The following is a 21,517-nucleotide window of genomic DNA, read 5'->3' as shown; positions in this document are numbered from 1 at the left end:
TTTTGCCTAGAATCATCTGTGTCCTGTTTTCCTTATAGCTCAGTAGCAAAATAAAAAGCAAAAAAAAAAAAAAAATTAAAAATTAAAATAATATATACAGGATATTTGCTAAATTTGATACCTACAACCTCCTCCTCTCCAGGTTAATAGAAGTATGTGATTCATAACTTTCTGGAAGCAAACTCCCCAGATTTTTCCACATGGGTGGCAATAGGTAGATCAGTCTGTGCACTTACTCTGAGTAAAGGGTTCTGATTGGCCAAGCCTCCATACATTATATTTATTTCCCATATTTATACTAAAAGTTAAAATATCCAAAATATTTAACAAAGCCTAGCACTTTGGGGAGTGAAAAAATCAACTTATATTTGTAGCTTTCACCTCATAAGGAAGTTTCTTGGAGTAATATACAATAGTCCTAAAAATGTTAGGGACAAAACATTTTTTTTCAAGTAATCATACTCTTGAAAGGTCAAATACCAATTATAAAGAAAAGTTTTCTCTGTACATTTTGGAAGAAAAGTCATTTTCAAAAAGAAGTTTTTTGAAAGAAATATTGACTATGAATTTAAAAAAATATCCTCTTACAGTGACCTGAATCTGAAAGGGTACAAGACCTTTTTATATATTCCTCTTCAATAGATACTTACTGGCTATGTGACCTGGCTATGAAGTGTTTCATAAATTCTTGCTTCCTTCCTTTAATAGTAGTGATTAAGGATTGGGGGGCAATGTCTGAACCCATGTGTTCATTTGAGTGCTGTCTCACTATCTTTCTTCCTTATTTAGGTTTCAACTTCCTATTAGATGACAAAAAATCATTCTCATAGACAATGAAAATAAAACCAAAATTTAAATTCTGCCTTTTGCAAATCATCTCTTATCAGGGGTTCCTTCATCGCAAAAAACAGTTCTTACTTTCACCTTCATCTTTTCCCCAAAGTAGCTTTTAAAAATGTCTTGTTGCTCTTCGCTTTCCTCATCAACTTAAACTCAAATTGAGCTTTTGCTCTCTTGCACCATTGTTAGAGGTATGCATGTACATGGAATATGCTGCTTTTGTATTCATCTACCATGATTTACCCTTATTTCCTATCTTTTATATAATCTTTTGAAAATCTACTGCGGTCAATGGGTTCCGTGGGTATCCACGTCATTTTCTTTAAACAATTCCTCCTTTTCTTCCTCTTCAGAATTATTTCTATATTTTGAATTTAATTCTTAAGAGTTTTTCCTTTCCTTCTGATGTGCCTTCCATGTTAGAAATTAGGCTATAGGACCTTACCTATTTCTCTGAATACTTAGAAATCTGTTTTCACCAAAGCTAGTGTTCACTATGTCAGACTATGCTTTTCCTCTATCGTGAATTCCAAGATTCAAAGGGAATCTACCCTTTTCCCCACAATTTCTATATTTCCATTCCAACAAAGTTTCTCTTCATTAGTAAGAATCAGATTCACAATATAGTTGTCCTTTGTACTTCTCTCATTTTTTGAAGAATAAAATTATTATGAAGGCAAATTAAGAAAGTATTAGCTAACCTTGTGTGATGAACAACTATGATAGACTTAGCTTTTCTTATCAGTGCAATGATGCAACACAATTCTAAGGGAGTCATGATGGAAAATGCTGACCACATTCAAATAAGGAGCTATGAAGTCTGAATGCAGATCAAAGCATGCAATTTTCACTTTTTTTTATTTCATTTGGTTTTTTTCTGTCATGGTTTTTTTTCCTTTTGTTCTGAGTCTTTCATAACATGACTACTGTGGATATATGTTTAACATGATTGTATACATATATATATATATAACCTGTATCAGATTGTTTGCTGCCTTGGGGAAGGAGAAGGGAGGGAGAAAAATTTGGAGCTCAAAATCTCACAAGGATGAATGTTGAAAACCATCCCTACAGGTAATTTGAAAAAAAATAAAATACTGTTAAGTAAACAAAAAAGAAGGAAGGAAGGAAGGAAGGAAGGAAGGAAGGAAGGAAGGAAGGAAGGAAGGAATGGAAAGAAGGAAGGAAGGGAGGAAGAAAAGAAAGAAAAGAGGGAGGAAGGAAGGAAGGGAAGGAAATAAAAGAAGGAAAGAAGAAAGAGAGAAGAAAAAAGAAAGAGCTTCTTTGTTTTGATAGGGATAGTGACAGTAGCTATTTGGTGAATGTAAATCCTCTATCACTCCTTTATAATTTTTATAATGCCTCTCCCTATGACCTTAGATATAAATTTAGGGATTATAACCCTATAATATAGGGTTATATTATAGGACATAATATATCCTATAAGTGCTATAGAATAGCACTTAACCTCTCAGAAATTCCAGACCAAAAAAAGTGTCTTAGAGGTAGAAAACATTTTTAGTTGTCTGTTGGATTAGACTAAAGTATCTAGTACTTTGAGATCTGATCTTGGCACTTGGTCACTTTCCCTGCAAGGCACTTACTTGGTTTTCACTTTCCGAGACTCTCTTCTCTTTTCCTGCTGAAGTTGCTCAATTTTCTGTTGCATTTCTTCCTGTTTGGTAGTAATGGCTTGGATCATTGACATGGCATTGCTAAGCTCTTCCTAAAAGAGAGTAAATGTAATCTTTAAATGCTACATTGAATAAACGTGCATCCTAGCCCCAAAAAGAGAGACCCATTTCTATTGTGGTGCCTGGTGTTAGAACTCCAAAGAACCTGTTATCTAGAACACCACTGGGAAAGGTAAGCTCTCTACCTGCATTGCTAAAATAAAAAAACCTCAGGCGAACAGAAAATTAAAGAGCATGCCTACCTTGAAATAATTTAATGAATTCTTCATCTCTGACACTCTTTCTTCCATAGTGCATCGGCAGCTCTTAACTTTCTCTTCCAAAGCATATTCTCCATGTTGAATTCTTGAAAGCTCTTGCATTGCTTCTGTGAAACCAGTTTTGAGCTCAGAGGCCAATGCCTGCAACTAAATCATTAAGAAATTACATATAAATACAGTTCCTAAATTTTCCTTCTTCAACAAGGCTGGAATTCCTGGTAATCTATAAATCACTAAAACAGTCAATTAAAGGAAAAGGATTTTGGATAGACATGAAGAAGAATGATTCCCCAAAAAAGACTGGCCTCTTACAAATATGGTAGTTTTCTACTTCATTTATATTTTTGCCATATGCAAATTGAAAGCATAGACACCCTAGTTATTACCCTTTCTGACCAAGTTATACCATTAAGTTCCAAAAGTTCCCCTAAAGGGAGGTAGCATTTCCCCCGAAGTTCTTGAATTAAGCAAAGTAGACAAAACTATACATCTTAGCACTGGTTTCTCTCTTCAGATCATGTTAATGTCATAGGCATAGGAGATTGAAATATTACAGTATTTAACATCCTTTTTTTTTTTAAAGAAAGCAGAATAGATGGTCAGACCTACCTTCTTTGCTATGTCTTGAGTATGTATTCCTTCATTTTAAAACAAGAATATTGAAAATCAGAGGCAAATGTAAGTCATCTAAAAAGTTTAAAACATGGTAGTAGATACTCCTGATTATCTGAATTTATGAATTATTTGGGTAACTAGTTATAAGAGAAAAAGTTTATAGTATAGATTACATATGCAAATGATTACTTTTCCTGTCCTGCTGACACATTCATGCTATTTTAAAGACTATATTAAATTTGTAATCTTTAATGTCAATTCCTAGTATACTGTGTTCTTTCTAAAAAAACAAAAAGCCCATTCTATCCTAGGTGTTCCACAGCTTCCATTGTGTATATGTTACAATTCACAAGTCAGCTTAATAAATGATAGGAGAAAAGGGAGTTTATTAAGCTTCCTAACCCTAAAGTCTTTTAAATGCCAGTTATATATATATTTTTTAAAAGTTCACAGAAAAATAACACTGACATTGAAGTAAGAATGAGTGATACATTTTTTGTGAAATGCAGAGAGAATGGATTCAAAAATATGCTACTGGTTAGCATGCAAGATGGAAGTAAAGTTTGTGGTCTTTTCCTTGCTCTTTGTCTATGGAAATGTTCATATTTGTTGAAATATTAATATTTATTAAGTTAATAATTTTAATGAAGTTTTGACAAAATTAAATAGCTGGCTATTCTCGAAGGTTTTCCTATAAGGGGAAAGTGCTATGAATGTGTTCAGATGTTATTTCTCATGGTGCAGTGGAAAGAGTTCTTCACATAGAGCCAAAGGAACTGTGTTTTAATCTTCTTTCTGTGTTTGTTTCCTAACTTGTAAAATGAGGAGTTTGGGTTAAATCAAAGCTTTTTAAACTGTGGGTCATGACCTCATTTTAGGGTCATGTAATGTGGAGGTCACAAGGTTATGATTTCTTATTAATAAATATTTGACTTGTATACTTATTTTTATATACCTATATACCAGGGTTGTGTAAAATTTTCTTGGGCAAAAAGGAATTGTGAGTGGAAAAAGTTTAAGAAGCCCTGGTCTAAGTGACCTCCAGCTCAAATTCCATGATAATATGACTAAAAGGAGCAGGGTAGGAGAGATATTTCTAGCTAAATAGCTAGAAATAATTGAGAGAAGCATGCATTTTAAATTTACTTGGGTTTTTAGAAAGCAAAAGACATGAAAATAACTTTGGAAGCAAAGTGTTACAGGAATAAAAAGGTGAGTCAGATCATCTACAAACTTTTGTGGGAAAATGTGGTATTCTATGAACAGCAAATTGTCTTCAAGTTTGAATTGTAAATTTGTCAGTAAATCACAGGGGAAAAACAAATCTGAAGAAATGGGGGTACTTTAAAGGTGTTTTATTCATTTAATACATGCACTGAAAGAAATTTACCTAACAGTTTGGTCATGTATACTTATTGTGTATCTAATTTATATTTTAATGTATTTAACATCTACTGGTCATCCTGCCATCTGGGGGAGGGGGGGGTAAGAGGTGAAAAATTGGAACAAGAGGTTTGGCAATTGTTAATGCTGTAAAGTTACCCATGCATATAACCTGTAAATAAAAGACTATTAAATAAAAAAATAATAAAAATTAAAAAATAAAAAAGTAGAAATTCAAAAAAAAAAAAAAGAAAGAAAGAAAGAAAAGAAAAGAAATTTACCAGTAGGACAGTAGAGCATTTTCAGCAGGATTCTTGAGTATTATAATTAGATGCCCATTCTGTATTACCTTGGTCTATCCATGAGTAATTGATATTTTTCCAGTTGTTTAGATCTTACTTTATTTCTGTGAAAAGTGTTTTACAGTTGTGTTAATGTATGTAGTTCCTGGCTTTGTCTTGGTAGGTAGAATATTTTATATCATCTACAGTTATTTTAAATGGGGTTTCTCTTTCTATCTCTTGTTTCTGGGCTTTCTTGGTAATATATAGAAATACCAATGATTTATGTGGGTTTATTTTATATCCTGCAACTTTGCTAAAGTTGTGAATTGTTTCTAGTAGTTTTTTAGTGGATTCTCTAAGTATATCATCATATCATCTGCAAAGAATGATAGTTTTATTTCCTCATCACCTCCTCTAATTCCTTCAATTTCTTTTTTCTCTCTAATTGATAAAGCTATCATTTAGTATAATATTGAATAATAGTGGTAATAAAAGGCAATCTCGTTTCACCCCAGTTTTATGGGGAATGATTTCTAGCTTATCCCCATTACAAATAATGCTTGCTGATGGTTTTAGATAGATGCTACTTATCATTTTAAGGAAAACTCTATTTATTCTTATGCTCTCTAGTATTTTTATTAGGAATGGTGTGATATTTTGCCAAATGCCTTTTCTGTAGTTGTCTGTTATATAAAGAACTTTTTAAGAAGTCTAACAATTTCCCACAATTTTTTAACAAAATATACCAAGTATTTCCTTGTTATAAGGAAGAAAAGCAAGGGTTAATTTAGTCTTAAAGACTTCATTGTATTTCTAAACACTTGAGGAATCAAAACAATTCAAACAAGGGAATTGAAGACTTTTCATGTTGTAGGATGACTTCATGGTGAAGTGGAAAGAATATTGGACATAATACCTGAAGACATGGGAAATTACTGTTCAAAATCCTAGCTCTCTGCTTACTAACCATGAAACTTTGGACTTGGCCTCTCAAAATCTCAGTTTCCTTCTCTATAAAAAGGGAGATTACAACACTTACATTGATACTTCCCAATATTGTTGTGAGAATGAAATGAGATAAAACACATGAAATATGCTATAAATCATAAAGTACCATATAAATATCAATTATTGTTTTCTCCCCCAGCAATATTTCCCAACATGTGTTCTAGGACTTTATGGTCCACTGAGATTCATGAGAGGATTCTTGGAACCTGAAAATAATGTTAGCACAGGATAAGAAATTGAAACCAAAAAAGTTGTTCTGAGGGGAAGGCCTGTAATATACATAGGGTATGAAGGACAAGGAAAATAATGGAGACCAGAAAACAATTGATACATACATATATAGATTTTTTTTTTACATAGTAGACGAAACAACTGTGTTTTAGTTGACTATTTTATCCATCTTGGTAGGAGATTTCTGGATGGCAAATTGGTCATGCAAGTCAATCTGATGAGATCATTTAAGATGGACCAAAAATAAAATCAACCAAAATCAACGGTTTCTGGCTCAGCATTTTTTAAATTAGATATAATTAATCATTATCGAGGCAAAAAGCAAACAAAACAGGACAGTTATTGTACAGCATTAAAGACAAAATAAATGTTTACATGTCTAAGAGAAGAATCCCTGAAATTTACTCAGGAGCTCAAATGGATCCTTGGCCCAAAAAATATTATAGAACCACTGTCTGACAGAAACAGGTTTCATTATCAAAAAAAAGTTTTTCTGTGGCCCTGAATTTCCCCCCACCCACTCCCAACCCAAACTAAAGGACAACTTTGGGGATGCCTTTCTGGAATACAGGACTTTTTCTTCACTGATAAAACACCAGATCTCTTAACTAAATGATGTTCTAAATAGCATTTAGCTACCCTAGGGTGGGTACATTAGATTCAGAATCAGTGACTAATCATGGGTCTTTTTTATCTTATTTCTTTTAAAATTTTGTATCATATATCAGTAAATATCTTGAGTTCTTAGTAAATACATCCATTAGGTACCAGTTTCCCTGGTGACCGTACTTCTCAACAAGATTCTTTATAAACACCAGGTATTGGGGTGAAAAAAATTATCTTCATCATGACTAACTGAAATCCCTGAGACAATCTCTCTAGAACCTCATACCCTCAAGATTTTTAGCTCCTGGTGATTTATTATTATTATCAATAATAATAATGAAAATAAAATAGCATTTATGGAGCACTTTTAGATTTGCAAAGCACTTTACTTGTTATTTCATTTTCTCAATCTGTTCGTTATATTTTTGCAAACCCTCTAATTCTGATCTTATTATTTCTTCTCTGCTGCCTCTGTACCTCTCTGAATGGCCAGCCCACGGCCCACCCCACAGATTAGAAATGGGTGTCTACCTTGTTCTCCAGCGAGTTGAACACGTCTCTCATCTCGTTGATTTTTTCATGGAGCTGTTCTAGAGAGGTAATGATCCCTCCGTCCTGCCGCTGGAGCCGGGCTCCCACTGGAGGCAAGTTCGGGGAAGACATGTACTTCGTAGCCTAGGGCACCACAGAGGGCATCTTAGGCTCAAAATAAAAAATGGGGAAGTATGTCTGGATCTAGTTATGGTTTTATCTGTTCCTGTTTCTCTATTTGCTTTACTCTTTCAGCTCCTTAACGCTTAAAATAGATTTAGGTCAGTGGTTTCCAAACTTTTTTTTGTACCAAGGATCCCTCACGCCTCAGATTAAATTCCATAAATTCTCATTCAGTTTTTAATATCTATTTTCCCTTTGCTTCTATCAAAAAGTCTTCTCTCCTATTAGGAGCCTGAGATGAGACAAACTCAGGGGACAAGTTCAGTGTTTCCAGGATATCCTGCAAAGTCATATTTGAACAGGGTTGGATGACCATTCAAAAGAAGGCTAAGCAAATTTCCATGAAGCCAAGGCTTTAGACAATATTCTGGAGAATGGCAGTTCACTTCCCTACAAATGGTGTCACGTATCACATGGGACACTAGGCAAAATTGCCAGGCATTTTAACTGGAAGATGACTCCAGCAGCCTATCACCCATCTAGAGGGAATTTTGTTCTTCCTGCTTCAAGAACCCTGCAAAGGGCAAAGCCCAAAGAAAAGGAAAAGTGCCTTCCCCCATCAGAGTCTCACTACCCAGACCCAGGGATTCATTGGTCTGGTTTTTAAGGCATGTCTGTTTGTCTGTGTCTCTCTGTGTGTGTTTGTTTGTATGTGTGTAATGTAAAAACAGCCAAGGATGCCTCCAAAAGGAGCCAGTCCTTTAATTCTTTTTCTCAGGACTCTGGACTACATTTTAGCACTGGAGCCCTTAACCAGAAGTCCACAAATCCCCAAGATGTCTGTTTATAGATTTCAGAAGGCTATGAACTTGGATGGGAAAAAATTATATCTTTACTTTCACTTATCTATATTTGAAATGTTTCATTTATTTCAATTGTTTAAAAACCATTATTCTGAAGAGTCTGTAGTATTTTACAAAATGGGGACCATAAAATAAAAAAGGTTAAGAACTCCTTCTATAACTGGGGAAGCTCATAATAAGATACTACTTGATTATATTTTTAAGCAATTAAGGAAAATATTAAACTTACACACGCATACACAAAATACCAAATCTTTAAAAGCAAAAAGACAGTGAATCTGAGACCCAGTAAGCTCCAGATTGATTTGCACCCTGGCTGTCATTAAATTATATCAGTGTCATCTAGAAAAATTTCCCCATGTAAAAAGAATTGGAATTCTGATAACGTCTTTAAGGTAGTGGTATCTAAGTTTTTTTAATCAATAATTCCTGTGTCACCTGACTGAATTTTGTAGGCCTTTGCTTTGAGATTGTAATATTCCCAGAATACTCTGGTATCTTATGTAATATATCAGGGCTCCTAGCTTGAAAGTGATTTACAAAATATGAGCTATATCTTAAATGAATTTGCATAATAAATTAAAAACTGTATCCTCCTAGCACAAATCAGATCCATGTTCCTTCATTGCCCTAGAATTTTATTGCATTTGGATAGGAAATAACAGATACACACAAACATAAAATCAAGATCAGGAGTAGAATTTATTATGTAAAAAAACAGGGGTAATAATCATGATCTCAGAAAAAATTAAAGCTAAAATAGATTTAATCGAAAGGTAAAATAGGGAAATTGCACTATATGTGCGACATATTAATCAATATTGTTTTAGACTATTTAAAACAAGTAGACAGTATAAGGTTGTAATATTCCAGTTGTAAAGGAAATGATGAATTGGTAGAGTTAGAAAAATATGGAAAGACTTGGACTTTTGAAGAAAGATTTTATCTGCCTTCAGAGAAACAGAAGATAAATAAGCACAGTGTGATCTTACACAGATGTATATGAATGTATATATGTATGATTATAGATATATCTATGTATATATAAGTACATATGTTTACATGTACATATATATGTGTGTGTATATGTATACATATATATGTGCTTAATTGTAGCCTTTGAGGGGAAGTAGGAAAAGAAAAAAAGAATAAAGTAAAAAGTATGCAGTTGAGAAGAAGAAAACCTACATGGAAGTAAAAAAAAAAAAAGAAAGAAAAGAAAAAGGCAGCCCTGAACACAATATGCACAATATGTAGTATTTGGTATATAGGCTTTCTTGAAGTGGAAATTTATTGGTTTATATTTTTAGTCTTATGTTCTGCTGTGCACATGGAAGTGTTTGTTATTTGGTTCATTTGGAGTTTTTTTTTAGTCTGTCTTTTCCTATTTTCTATTAAGGTTTAAATTAAATAAGTTTTCTTTATATTCTTTTTTCAAGTAAAAGAAAGGAGAACTCTTGGAAGTCTTTTTGTGTGTGTAAATATAGAGCTCTCCATTATAATCTTCATTACAATCATGTTTTTGTTATCTGAATTTCATTAACTCCTAAGATTTGGAAGAGATCTACACCCCCGACAGATGGTCATGTTATTTCTGTTTGAATACTCTTAATTGATAGGGAATCCACCATCTTACTGTTCACATCCTTTCAGGTCAGATCTAATTATTAGAAGATTTATCCTATATATTTTAAAGGATTGTATATATGTCTGTATGTGTTTGTGTGTATGAAAAAAAATTGGAATACAATATCTTACCAAAAAAAAAGGTCTTCCCCAAAGTCTTAGGCTAATCAAGCACTGCATGATGTGATGTTTATGTCTTTTTAGGAACGTCCTGCCTCCCCTAAAACCCAATACTAGTGAGCCAGTATTTACAAATTCCCCCCTCAGCATTCCAGCAAGGTGTGAGATGGGCATCTCTACAGGATTTACATTTATATTTCTAATAAAACCAAATAGCAAGTTCATTCCTTCAAGTTATATTAAATCTAATATCTATGGTATGAAATGCCAGAAATCTGTAGTTGATTTTAAAGCTAATTTAATAATATCTGAGATTAGAGTGCATACAAATATGATCAGAGGAAAAGTAAGCAAAGAAGGCTTTTGAGGAAGGCTTGGGCAAAGGAGATATCAAATTGGTAGTGATTCTGCTCATTCTCTTTGGTTATACTGAGTCAAGGAACCTTGAATAGAATAATGTTCAGAGTATCACACTAACTCAGTCTGATCAAGAAGATAGTAAGAATCCTATTTACATTATTTCTGGAGATGTGCTATTCTTCCTTCTCATATACTCTTTAAATTATAATAGCTGACTATATTACTTCTTTTTACTTTAGAATATACCTTCAATTTCCTACTTCTAATTTCAATTCCAGCAATATCTCTTAGCTCTCCTTTTTTTTTAAAAAAAAAAATTCAGATTCCTAAGCACAGGTAGCCAGATTCAATCACCATTACTACATTACCAAAAATCAGAAATGAGCTACTAGAGCCTGATTTAATAAAATGGAATTATGCATTAGGCAGATCTACTTGCTCAAAATGGGCTGGCCAAGTGGCAGAGTAGATAGAGGGCTAAGCCTGAAATCAGGAGGGCTTGAGTTCTAATCCAACCTCAGACACTTACTGGCAATGTGATCCTGTACAAGTCACTTAACCCTATTTGTCTTATAGATTGTTTCCCAATCTATAAAAATGGGCTGGAGAAGGAAATGGCAAACACTCCAGTATGTCTGCCAGGAAAACCCCAAATGAGGTCACAAAGAATCAGGCACAATTGTGAATGACTAAACAACAGCAAGACCAAGGCCAGAATTGAACTTAGAAAGTCTTCTTGACTCCAGGCCCAGCTCTCTCTCCACTGCGCTACCAAACATTTCATTTCTCTCAAAAGTAGGTCATCCTCTTGACTTTCCCATTTCTGCTAATGCCACCATTCTCCCACTCAAAACTTTAATCATTTTTTGATTCCTCCATTTTCCTTCCCACCCCCATTCCTATCTCATTACCAAATTTTATTAAATCTTTCTTCACAATAAGTCTCAAAGCAATCCCTTTCTTACTCTTCTCTACTGTCTCCTCTCCTGCCCTCTATTGGGCTTGACCTCCTCCCTTGGAATCCTGTGATAGCCTCCTAAATGCTTTCCTTTCCTACACAGATTAATCTCATAAAAATATTGATTTCATTGTATTATTCCCTTACTAAAAAACAAAACAAAACAAAAAACCCTTTGCCATAAAGTATAAACATATTAGCTTGGCCCTCAGGATCCTCAATAATCTGATCTTACCATAATCACACCTCTTAAAGGGAAACCTCACTGACATATAAGACTTAGTGAATAGAACACTATTCTTGGATTCAAATCTAAGTTTGGATCTTGCCTCAAATATTTATTAGGTATAATCATAGATAAGTGAAATGATGAAATATATAAAATGCTTTGTGAACTTTAAAGTACTATATAAATGCCAGTTATTATTACTTACCTCTCAGAGTTGTGATTTCCTCATCTATAAAATGAGGTTAATAATGTTCATACTATTTCATATGCATCAGCACTATGCAAACCTTAAAGCACAATGTAAATGTGTCATTATTATTATCATCCCAAATTGTTGTTCAGTCATTTTCTAATTGTGTCCAACTCTCCATTACCCCATTTGGAATTCTCTTGGCAAAGATACCAGAGTGGTTTGCCATTTCTTTCTCCAGTTCATTTTATAGATGAGGAAACTGAGGTTTAAGTGACTCCATGCCCAGTGCTCTATCCGTTGTACAACCTAGCTGTCCTTCTATCATTCTAGCTAGAAGCAATCTCTTACTTTGTAGATTCTCATACCACTTGTTGTCTAAATTATTTATAGGAACTTGTTTTGCCTTGGAACTCTGAGTCTCTATGATCTTTCCCCCAAAAGAATGAAAGTTCCTAAAGTTCAGGGACAATGTCTGAATATTTCCTTGTATTCTTGCACAGAGTTTTTCATCTATGCAATAGGCATTTGATATTTGCTTTATGAAAATGGTAGGTGAGGGAATAATAAGGATTGACCTCACCCACTATCCAGTTTTGCCTAGTTTCAGCCCTGAAATTAAACTTTTTATGAAAGATCACAGACAATTCCAACTCTCCTGTAAGCTGGACCAGCCTCTAGCTGGAAACCTACGTTTTTGAGAAATGATAAGAGGGTATGCAATAAAGAGGATATTACATTGTCTCTAGAAAGATTTCATTTCTTCATCCCATCTAAAGATGTGTCTAGCCTAGGGAAAGGAGGACTGAGTTAATCTAAATGGTTTTTAAGTACAGAAAAATGTCTTCATTTCATTCAATCAGGCAACATCCAAGAAACATTTATTTAGTGTCTAGTATATACAAAACTCTGTGCAAAGTATTGTGGGAAATTCAAAGATGAAATAAAACATAATTTGTGCCTTCATGGTCTTACAGTCTAGTAAAGAAACTAAAATGCATGACTATAATATGCCATAATAAATGCTGAAGATGGGCCACAGTTTTGCGATGTCATTTTTACCTTATATTTGGTGTGAGAAAGAGGTTCAGAAAGGAAAGAAATTAGTGGCCAAATAAAGTATAAATATCAGAGACATATATTTTTAGTAGAGTGACCTATATTAATAACTCTCAAACTGATTAATCCAGGAACATTATGTCAGAATTTATGCATTATTTACTCATCTTTTAAAAGAATTTTTTCACTTTTTTTGCTTTGTATCCTCAGAGCCTTGTACACAGTAGATGCTAAATAAATATTTATTGAACTGAATAATCAAGAACTAATTTGTATATTGAATCACCAAAAAAAATCCTAGTTATCTTTACCTGGTAGATCTGTGTAGATGGGCTATTCACTGGCATAATCTCATTCTCTCCTGTAGAAATAAAGAATTTTAGTTAATTAAAAATTACTTACTCTGCGATAATTCTCTTAATATATTCATGTATATATATGGAATGGGACAACTGGCTGGACATTCTACCCATTACTTCATAACAAAAAAAAAAGTATGCTTCTTGATTCATGCCGATTCATGTCTTAACGACTAAACCATAATCAACTAACATGGCACATGGCTGAAATTGTGCTCTGCCATCTTAAGGAAAGTTCTCAGCCAGTTCTACTGACTAGTGCTTATTTGGAAACCATGTCATCTCTCCTGTCCTGCTCTAATCCATTCGCTGAAGTTGGCTGAAATCTTGACCAACATATAGATTGCAGAACCAATGGGTTTGTCTCTTTTCTTTTGCTAATAAACCTTTGTCTTCTTTCTCCTGTCTGCTATTTCTCTCCTTGCCTTGTTTTCTATCACTGCAACTCTGTCCAGATCTATAGTCTTCTCACTCCACTGCCTCCTGCAAAGACTAGCTAAGTGGAAGGAAGATTGCCAAAAGTCAGGGAAGGTGGGAAACCAACAAAGATACTGGTACAAAAGAATGGAGTGAGAAACAGGGAACACTTTTTGGTGATAACATGGACAGAAGGGACATGATATGGAGAGCAATGAAGACAGTGAGAGACAGGATGAGATCTGAAAACCTTAAAGTTCTATAAATATAAACTATTCTAGGGGAGAGAAAAGACAGATCTATAATATATGACTTCCTGAATCATTTCAACTATGAAGGCAAGGTGACCCACACAAATCCTCCATCTAATTTACCCTCTGTAGAATTATATGTAATAACCAATCCATAGCACAAAATACAGTTATATAAGCCAGAGAAGTGATGTTTAGTTGTGGAGACATGTCCAGTGTCTTCTAATTACCACTCTGTTCTTGAGATTCAATTTTGTTTAGCATCATGCTGGCACAAGTGAGCATTTCAGTTGGATCAACCCTAACATGATCAGTCTCTAAATTATCAGCTATATGGATTCAACCCAAAACTAAGATCCCTATATAAATTAGATAATATTACAAGACATAGACACTTATATCTTCAAGAAAAAAATGTTCCTAACTAAATCTAGATAATTTGTGGTTAAACACTAATCCCAGTACAAATCTATTCAAAGAATATTTGGGTAAAATTCTGGACATGTTCACAGGAATACTCTCCTTCTTCAGAAACAAGTATTGCTAAGAAAAATATTACTGCTTGAATCAGACTAACAGTTTTCTATTTACATGACACCCTTTAAATATTTCAAATCAGTTTATTTCATCATCTGATGACAGTTATTATCTCCCCATTTTAAAGATGGGAATATTGATGGCTGGAATAGTTGTGAACTGTTCTACTGGCACACATCTGAGCTGTTGGTAAAGACAGTAGTAGATCACACATCTCTCAGCTCCTGAGTGGAAAGTAGAAAGTGGGAGAATTCTGACCTTGTTTTGTTTTTTCCATCTTGCCTGTGGCTTCCCTGAGTCCAGATGATGCTTTAGTATTGTATGGTCAACCCCATGATCAGGCCACGTCCCTCAGACTGGACCTATTAGTTGAAACCAACCATAAGTGACAGCAAGAAAAAAGTAAAGGACAGGAGGGAGTGACCAAGTTCACTTTATGAGTGATCTTTTCCAAATCTAAGCAACAGCTGGAATCTGATAAAATTAAGGATAGGATTATAAATGAAGCTGTAATGGTCCTTAAAGATCTCATTTTACAATGAGAAAAGATAGATCCAGAAAGAATAAGAAATTTGCCTAAGGTCAAACAGCCAATAGCAGATAGCAGAGCCAGGATTTGAACCCATATCTCTTAACACTAGATTCTATACCCTTTTTATTTCACTATATTGCTTCTCCATTGAATGAAATGGGAGAGAAGAAAGAAATGTATTTGAAGATAGGGCTTAAGCATTAGTTCAATAAATATTTATTAATTCAAAAAAATTTAAGCACCTACTAAATTCATTTTAGAGTTGGAAGAGACTTTATAAATTATTTAATCCATTAATATTACAGATGAGTAAACTCAATTCCAAGAGATAGAGAGGCATAGTGGCTAAAAGCCCAACCTTGGAATTACAAAGACCCAGTAAAAGTCCTGCCAATTGACACATATCACCAATGTGACATAGGCAGTATGTTATTTAATCCCTAAATCAATCTGATCAATTGACAAACATTAAGCTTCAAGTTGAGTGCTGAGAACACAGGAAATAAAAGTGAAATAATTGCTACTTTCAAGAAACTTAATTATATCCTATCAGATGAGACAACATGTACATATGTATATGTATGTATGTATGTATGTGTGATATAGATGCAAAATGACTATTGAGAGGAAAGAAAAAAGCTGCTAAGAAAATCAGGAAAAGCTTCATGTAGGAGATGCTTGAACTGAATCTTCAAGGAGCCAAAGGATTCCAAGATTTGGAAGTGAAAATGCATTCCAGATATAGGAAAGAGCCAGTAGAAATGAATAAAAATGTCAGAGTTCTATGTATAAGAAATAGTTGTTTGCTTTTTTTTAAAGGCCAGTTTAACTGAGATGTTAAAAAGAAGTAATATGTGATAAGGCTGGAAAGGGGGTCACATATTATGAGGGATTTTTCAAAATACCCCAAAGAATCTATGTTTATTTCTCAAGGCAACTGAGAGCTACAAAAATATATATTGACTAGATGAGTAACAGTATCAAACCTGTGGCATATCTATATAAGATAGATAGGTCCATATAGGATGCCTAAATATGTAGATGTGGCTCATGGATGGCATGGATCTATGAAATCTGACCTATCCACTCAAATGATTTTACTCTTGAGGCATCTTTAGAGATGCAAAAGAAAAGCTATAAGCCATTAGTTTACATTCACCAATTTAACTCCTTCCCACTAAAAGCTGGGTTGCACAAAAGACCATCACAAGTAGCCAATAAACTCATTTATGCAAGCAAACAGCAAACAGAAATTAGAAATGCTCTATAGCATATAATATAATAAAATATATGAGTAAATGCACTCTTAGCTGAAAATAAGATGACATCTACTCCAATCAAGACAGTATCCCTGATTTCATTCAAAGGAAAGTCTTCAAAGTCTCTAGGGAGGCAACCTGGAAGCCATGGACATGTTGAAGAGCTGGCTTTCCCTAAATGTCCATAGCTTTCAAGTCTTTCCTTTTCTCCATGTGGATCTCCCAAAAAGTGTTTGGAGCCAATTCTTCCTTTCACATAGATATGTAACATTACTTCAGCATTTCTTTCCACCAGTCATGTCTCTTTCCATATACTAGGAGCAGGAAAAACACTCTGGATTAGTTAGAAGCCTGGATTAGAGGTGCATTAATTGACAATATATGGAGAAAGGACTGCAATGGGAAGAGACTTAAGTCAAGGAAAATAAGAAAGATACTGCAATATTCTAAGAGATTGGTGAAGAGAATCAGAGCTAAACTTATGGTTGTGTAACTAGAAAGAAGGTGACAGATATGGGAGTTATTGGGGAGGGAATTTGGCAATTGTTTGGATAAAAAGGGTGTGATCAAGATTGAGGAGTCTAAGATAACTCCAAGATCATAAACCTGGAGAATTGGAAATATGATAGTGTTATATCATAGGACAGTTAGAGAGAAGGACAGTTTTGAAGAGATGGAGGAAGAAGATGAATTATATTTTAGACATGTTGAGTTTAAGAAGCCTATGGGCAAAATGGACAGTTGGTAATGCACTGTCAGGGCAGGTAGGTAGAACAATGGTTAGAACATTAGGTTTGGAATCAGGAAAATTCATCTTCATGAGTTCAAATGTGACCTCAGACACTTACTAGCTATGATCTCAGGCAAGTCACTTAACCCTGTTTGCCTCAGTTTCCTCATCTGTCAGATGAGCTAAAGAAGTGAAATGGCAGATCATTCCAGTATCTTAGCCAAGAAAATCCCAAAATGAGGGCCCAGAAAGTTGGACAATTAAACAAGATATGCAAGATCATAGTTTAGGGAAGAGACTTGAAATGGATTCATAAATGTGGGAGTCATCTGCATATAAATGATAATAAAACTTAAAGAAGCTGAAAAGATTCCCAAATGAGAAAGATGACCCAAGAAAAAGCTTTAGTCATAGTTAGCCAGATATGTAAGGTTCTCTTACCTGAAGAGTTCTCTTGGAGGGTTTTCCAAGACAGTAAATTCTGGATAATTTGCTAATCTGCTTTATTGGAGGGAGATATTTCTTATATTAATGAAATGACTAGTTCAGCCAAACAAATACAGATCCTTCTCCCCCACCAAAAAATGGATGCCCAAAACAGTAAGTATACTAGATATTAGGACAGGAACTATATAATCAGGACTCTGTTTCCACCTTACATCATAATCAAGGGGGGAAAATGACATATTACTATTTAAAGGAGATAGGGCCTGGACCTATAATTTCACTTTCAGGTTATAAAACTTTACTAAAGTACCTTTTCTTGCAATTTATGGTGTTAGAGTTGCCAAGAACACTGAGAAATTAAGTGACTTGTCCAGATGTAGCCAGTATGTATTAGAGGTATGATTCAAATTCAGAACTTAGTGGCTTCAAGACCATTTCTCTGACCCCTTTGCCAAGTTCTCTCTCAATAAAAAGAGGAGTGCCTATAAGGTTTAAAAAAGGTGCTTTGAGATTCTAGAAGAGAAAGGCAAACATTGATTGTTGAATAAATTTAACTGCACTGAATAATGCTTTAAAAATATAAAGATCTGTGTTCGCATTGCTATAGGTGTTCCCTTCAGCAGCATAGATTGCAGCCCCTCCACAGATGCCTTCATGGACTACTAAAACCAAAAAAATTAATCCCCTGCTCCCAACTTTAATAGTTTGATTTAATGCGCCACATCGTCTTTAGGGAAAAATATGTTCTCTTTAAAGATTATATTTTACATATAGCAAGAAGGAAAGATTGGAATAGAAGCCACCACTACCTTTTCTCTAAATCTTTGTCCCCAAATTCACACCTGATACAGTCTTTTTGTCACAGGTGACATTCCATAAACATTGACTGCCATACCCTTGAGAGCAAATATGTACAAAATGTTGACATATATTATCTCATTTGAGTCTCACAATAACTCTAAGGGAACAACTATAGGTATTATTATCATGCCCACTTTACAGATGAGAAAACAATTTCCAGGAGTTTAAAGGATTTGTCCATGGTCATATGGCTAAATAACAAAAAAAAAGACAAGAAATCTTCATAGTTTATATGGAAAATAAAGTTTTACAGTCTTTTGTTATTAAGACATCATTAAGGCCATGTGTCTGCCGATTTTAAAAAGATTTTTTAACTCCTTCATGACTGACAGAAGGCAAATAAATGTTTGAGAAGAGAGGAAAATAATAGTAGCTATAACCTAGAAAAAAGTAGAGTAGTTAGAACATAAACTCTCATTATCTAACAGCATTTATGGGAATTTGGAGGGGGAAAATAATTTTTTTCCATTAGACTAGATGTTATATGTGTCTTTATCATCTTATTTACATTTACAGAATCAGTCCCCACTGTGGTCCATGACTTTCCCACTTTGCCCCACAGTGAATTCTTTTTTATCCTTTTCTAAGTCAATCCTGATTCTTTCCTCTTTTTCTAATAACCAGGAGTCATTGCTCATCTCCTGTCACCATGCTATTTTGGTGTCTGCTCATTACTTTATCTTCCCTTCTCCCTTCCCCACATTTTCTATCTTTCTCCATGGAAGCAGCTTCTGTCCCTAAAGATAACCCATGCCAGACCCCCAAAGAAATATTATTATAGTTGCTAGAAATCCAGGGCGAAATTAAGAAGGTCTGTGATTTCTTCTTAACAATAGAGTGGTTTGACTCATGATTTTATAGCCTTCACCAATAAACTGTAGATAATACAAAGCCCCATAAATTGTATGTATAAATTATCCAAAAGTCTAAAAAATAACTTCTCAGTAGTAATAAAGGATTTTTTGCTCCTCCTTTTACATCCACAATAATAAAAATATTATGTATAAGAAAAAAATGTTGGAGTTAGGGATGGGATGAGTAAGCTGCAACCATAATACAAAAATTGAGTTAAGCACCATTCTGTGGAAATCGAGTCCATGACCTTAACCTCATTATCACAGTGCTTTAACTAGCTGAGGTTAAAATAAGAAATGATCTCACACTGAAGCAAAAAGAGATTTAGGTTAGGACAAGAGTGATACATGGAACAGACTATCCAGTGAGAAGTGGAATCATCTTCCCCAGAGAACTCTAAAAATAGAATGCACAGCTAAATAACTTGTATGGTTTAGGGTCAAGCTTGTATAGATGCCAAGATTGAATTAGTTAATCTCTGGAGGTCATTTATATCTCTGAGACTCAATTCTGCTAGTTTCTAACTCCCTCAATAGGGTGATACAGGGGGCCAGTAGTATAGTGGGGAAAGTAGTAGCTTTGGAGTTAGAGGCATTAGATCTGAATCATGGTTCTGAAGCACTATATGTGTGATTTGGGGTGACTGACTTACACCTCTATGGACCTCCATTTCCTTATCTATAAAATTAGGAAAATGTAGAAAAAAGATCACCTCTGAGGTACCTGCCCACTCTAAATCTATCCTCTTAATATATTTATTATGATAGACTCAACAAATTAATATATTTTAGTCAGTAAAAATCTAAAAATGTCATAAAGAAAAGGGTGATTTTCTTTATAAAGTCCATGAAAATTTCAATAACTATTCATTACCGAAAAGTATTCCTTACACAGGCTGACCCAGAATACACCCACTCACATAAATTCTTCACTATATGGACTGCCCATCAGGTTATCCCTCACTCTCACATATACACACAATCATAAATAGCAGGACTGTGGAAGACTTTTCAGTTACTACTGTGACACAAAATGAAAGTTTGGTGCCTCTGGGAATAGAAATTAATTGAAAACAGAGTTCAGTTAATTTCCATTTCAGTGTTCCTTATTGAATGGGACTTAGTTGCACATTTTCAATTTAGTATAAAATGAGAACTTTTTAGGAGGGTGGGGAGATATTTCTCCTTGGGACTGGAATAGTTCATCTGGGCAAATTCTGCCAACATTTTCGAAGTGACAATTCTACATAGTTTTTATTAGGTACATCAATGATGTGGCGGGGAGGGAGGGAGGGAGGGCAGAAATAATGGGTAGGATAGGGATGACATGAAGATTGTGGGAAATATTTTAAGGTTTTTCTTTTCCTCATCAAAATAGCCCTTCATTTCAGGAAATATATTTAATTTTGTACAAAAGTCAAGTTAACAGTGCCCTGGTTTCGAGTTGGAAGCTTTTATTGATTCAATTTATTGAGATTTCTTAAGATATAAATCAATTGAAAAATAGACCACACAGCCTGAAATTTCAGACTAGTAAGTTCATAGATTTAGAACTAAAAAGGACTTTAAAGATTTTTTGATCCACCTATTCATTTTATGCACAAAGAAACTGGGACACAGCATATGAAATGTCTTGTCCAAAGTCATTGAGTAAAGCAGCAAAGCAAGATTTGAATATAGATTCCTTGACTCCAAAGTCACTAAGCTTTCTACTATATTATCTTGCCTAGTGTACAATTCTGCTTTTTTAAACCTCTTATACAAAAGGAGTGTCTTTTAAATCATTAGGGTTTAAGTCTTTAAACTACATGATAGCCATTTATTATTAAGCCTTGAAGTCAGTGAGGAAATATAGTTAGGAAATATTACCTATAATCCAATAAAGAGGTATGTTTTGTTATATGTATCTTTCTGGAGGGAGGTCTAGGCTATTTATAAATACATGTGTGTATAGTCATTCATGTATTCTTAGTTACAATATTATTGCATGTAGAACATGGTTGCAGTAGAGAGGAGTTTGGTCATGTTTGCAGACATAAAAAGAGAATACGATTCACCCCACAGAAAGTCTAGCTTAGCTCTCATGGTGGTTGGAGGAAAGGAAGGAAATAGCCAGCATGATGATGGAACCCCAGGAATAGTTACATTATGCTCCATCAAAATATTACAAAGTAGGATGTGAGGATGTGCACTATGAGGATGAAGTGTGCTTCCTCGCTGCATCTCTTCCAGATATTGGCTTCCCAATTCCCAAATTCCAATTCACCCTATCTTAGTTATAGCTCTATAA

At 34.4% G+C, this 21,517-nt stretch overlaps 1 protein-coding gene across 9 annotated transcripts in view; it reads right to left on the bottom strand.

Moving 5' to 3' along the window:
- ARHGEF33 (Rho guanine nucleotide exchange factor 33) overlaps nt 1-21,517 on the bottom strand; it is a 77,554-nt gene that overhangs the window by 38,468 nt on the left and 17,569 nt on the right. For 7 of the 9 annotated variants that reach the window (XM_031950386.1, XM_031950379.1, XM_031950384.1 and 4 more), the window contains exons 2-6: nt 14,803-14,906; nt 13,292-13,341; nt 7,453-7,596; nt 2,777-2,941; nt 2,445-2,566 (exon numbers count right to left, since the gene is read on the bottom strand). In XM_031950386.1, the coding sequence (XP_031806246.1) occupies nt 2,445-2,566; nt 2,777-2,941; nt 7,453-7,596; nt 13,292-13,341; nt 14,803-14,821 (500 nt within the window). In that variant the 5' untranslated portion in view covers nt 14,822-14,906. The remainder of the gene's footprint in view (nt 1-2,444; nt 2,567-2,776; nt 2,942-7,452; nt 7,597-13,291; nt 13,342-14,802; nt 14,907-21,517) is intronic. The other 2 variants (XM_023494999.2, XM_031950385.1) reach the window with 2 other exon arrangements.

This window comes from Sarcophilus harrisii, chromosome 2 (genome assembly GCF_902635505.1).
Source record: "Sarcophilus harrisii chromosome 2, mSarHar1.11, whole genome shotgun sequence".
Lineage (NCBI taxonomy): Eukaryota > Metazoa > Chordata > Mammalia > Dasyuromorphia > Dasyuridae > Sarcophilus > Sarcophilus harrisii.
This window is presented reverse-complemented; position numbering and strand designations above follow the sequence as displayed.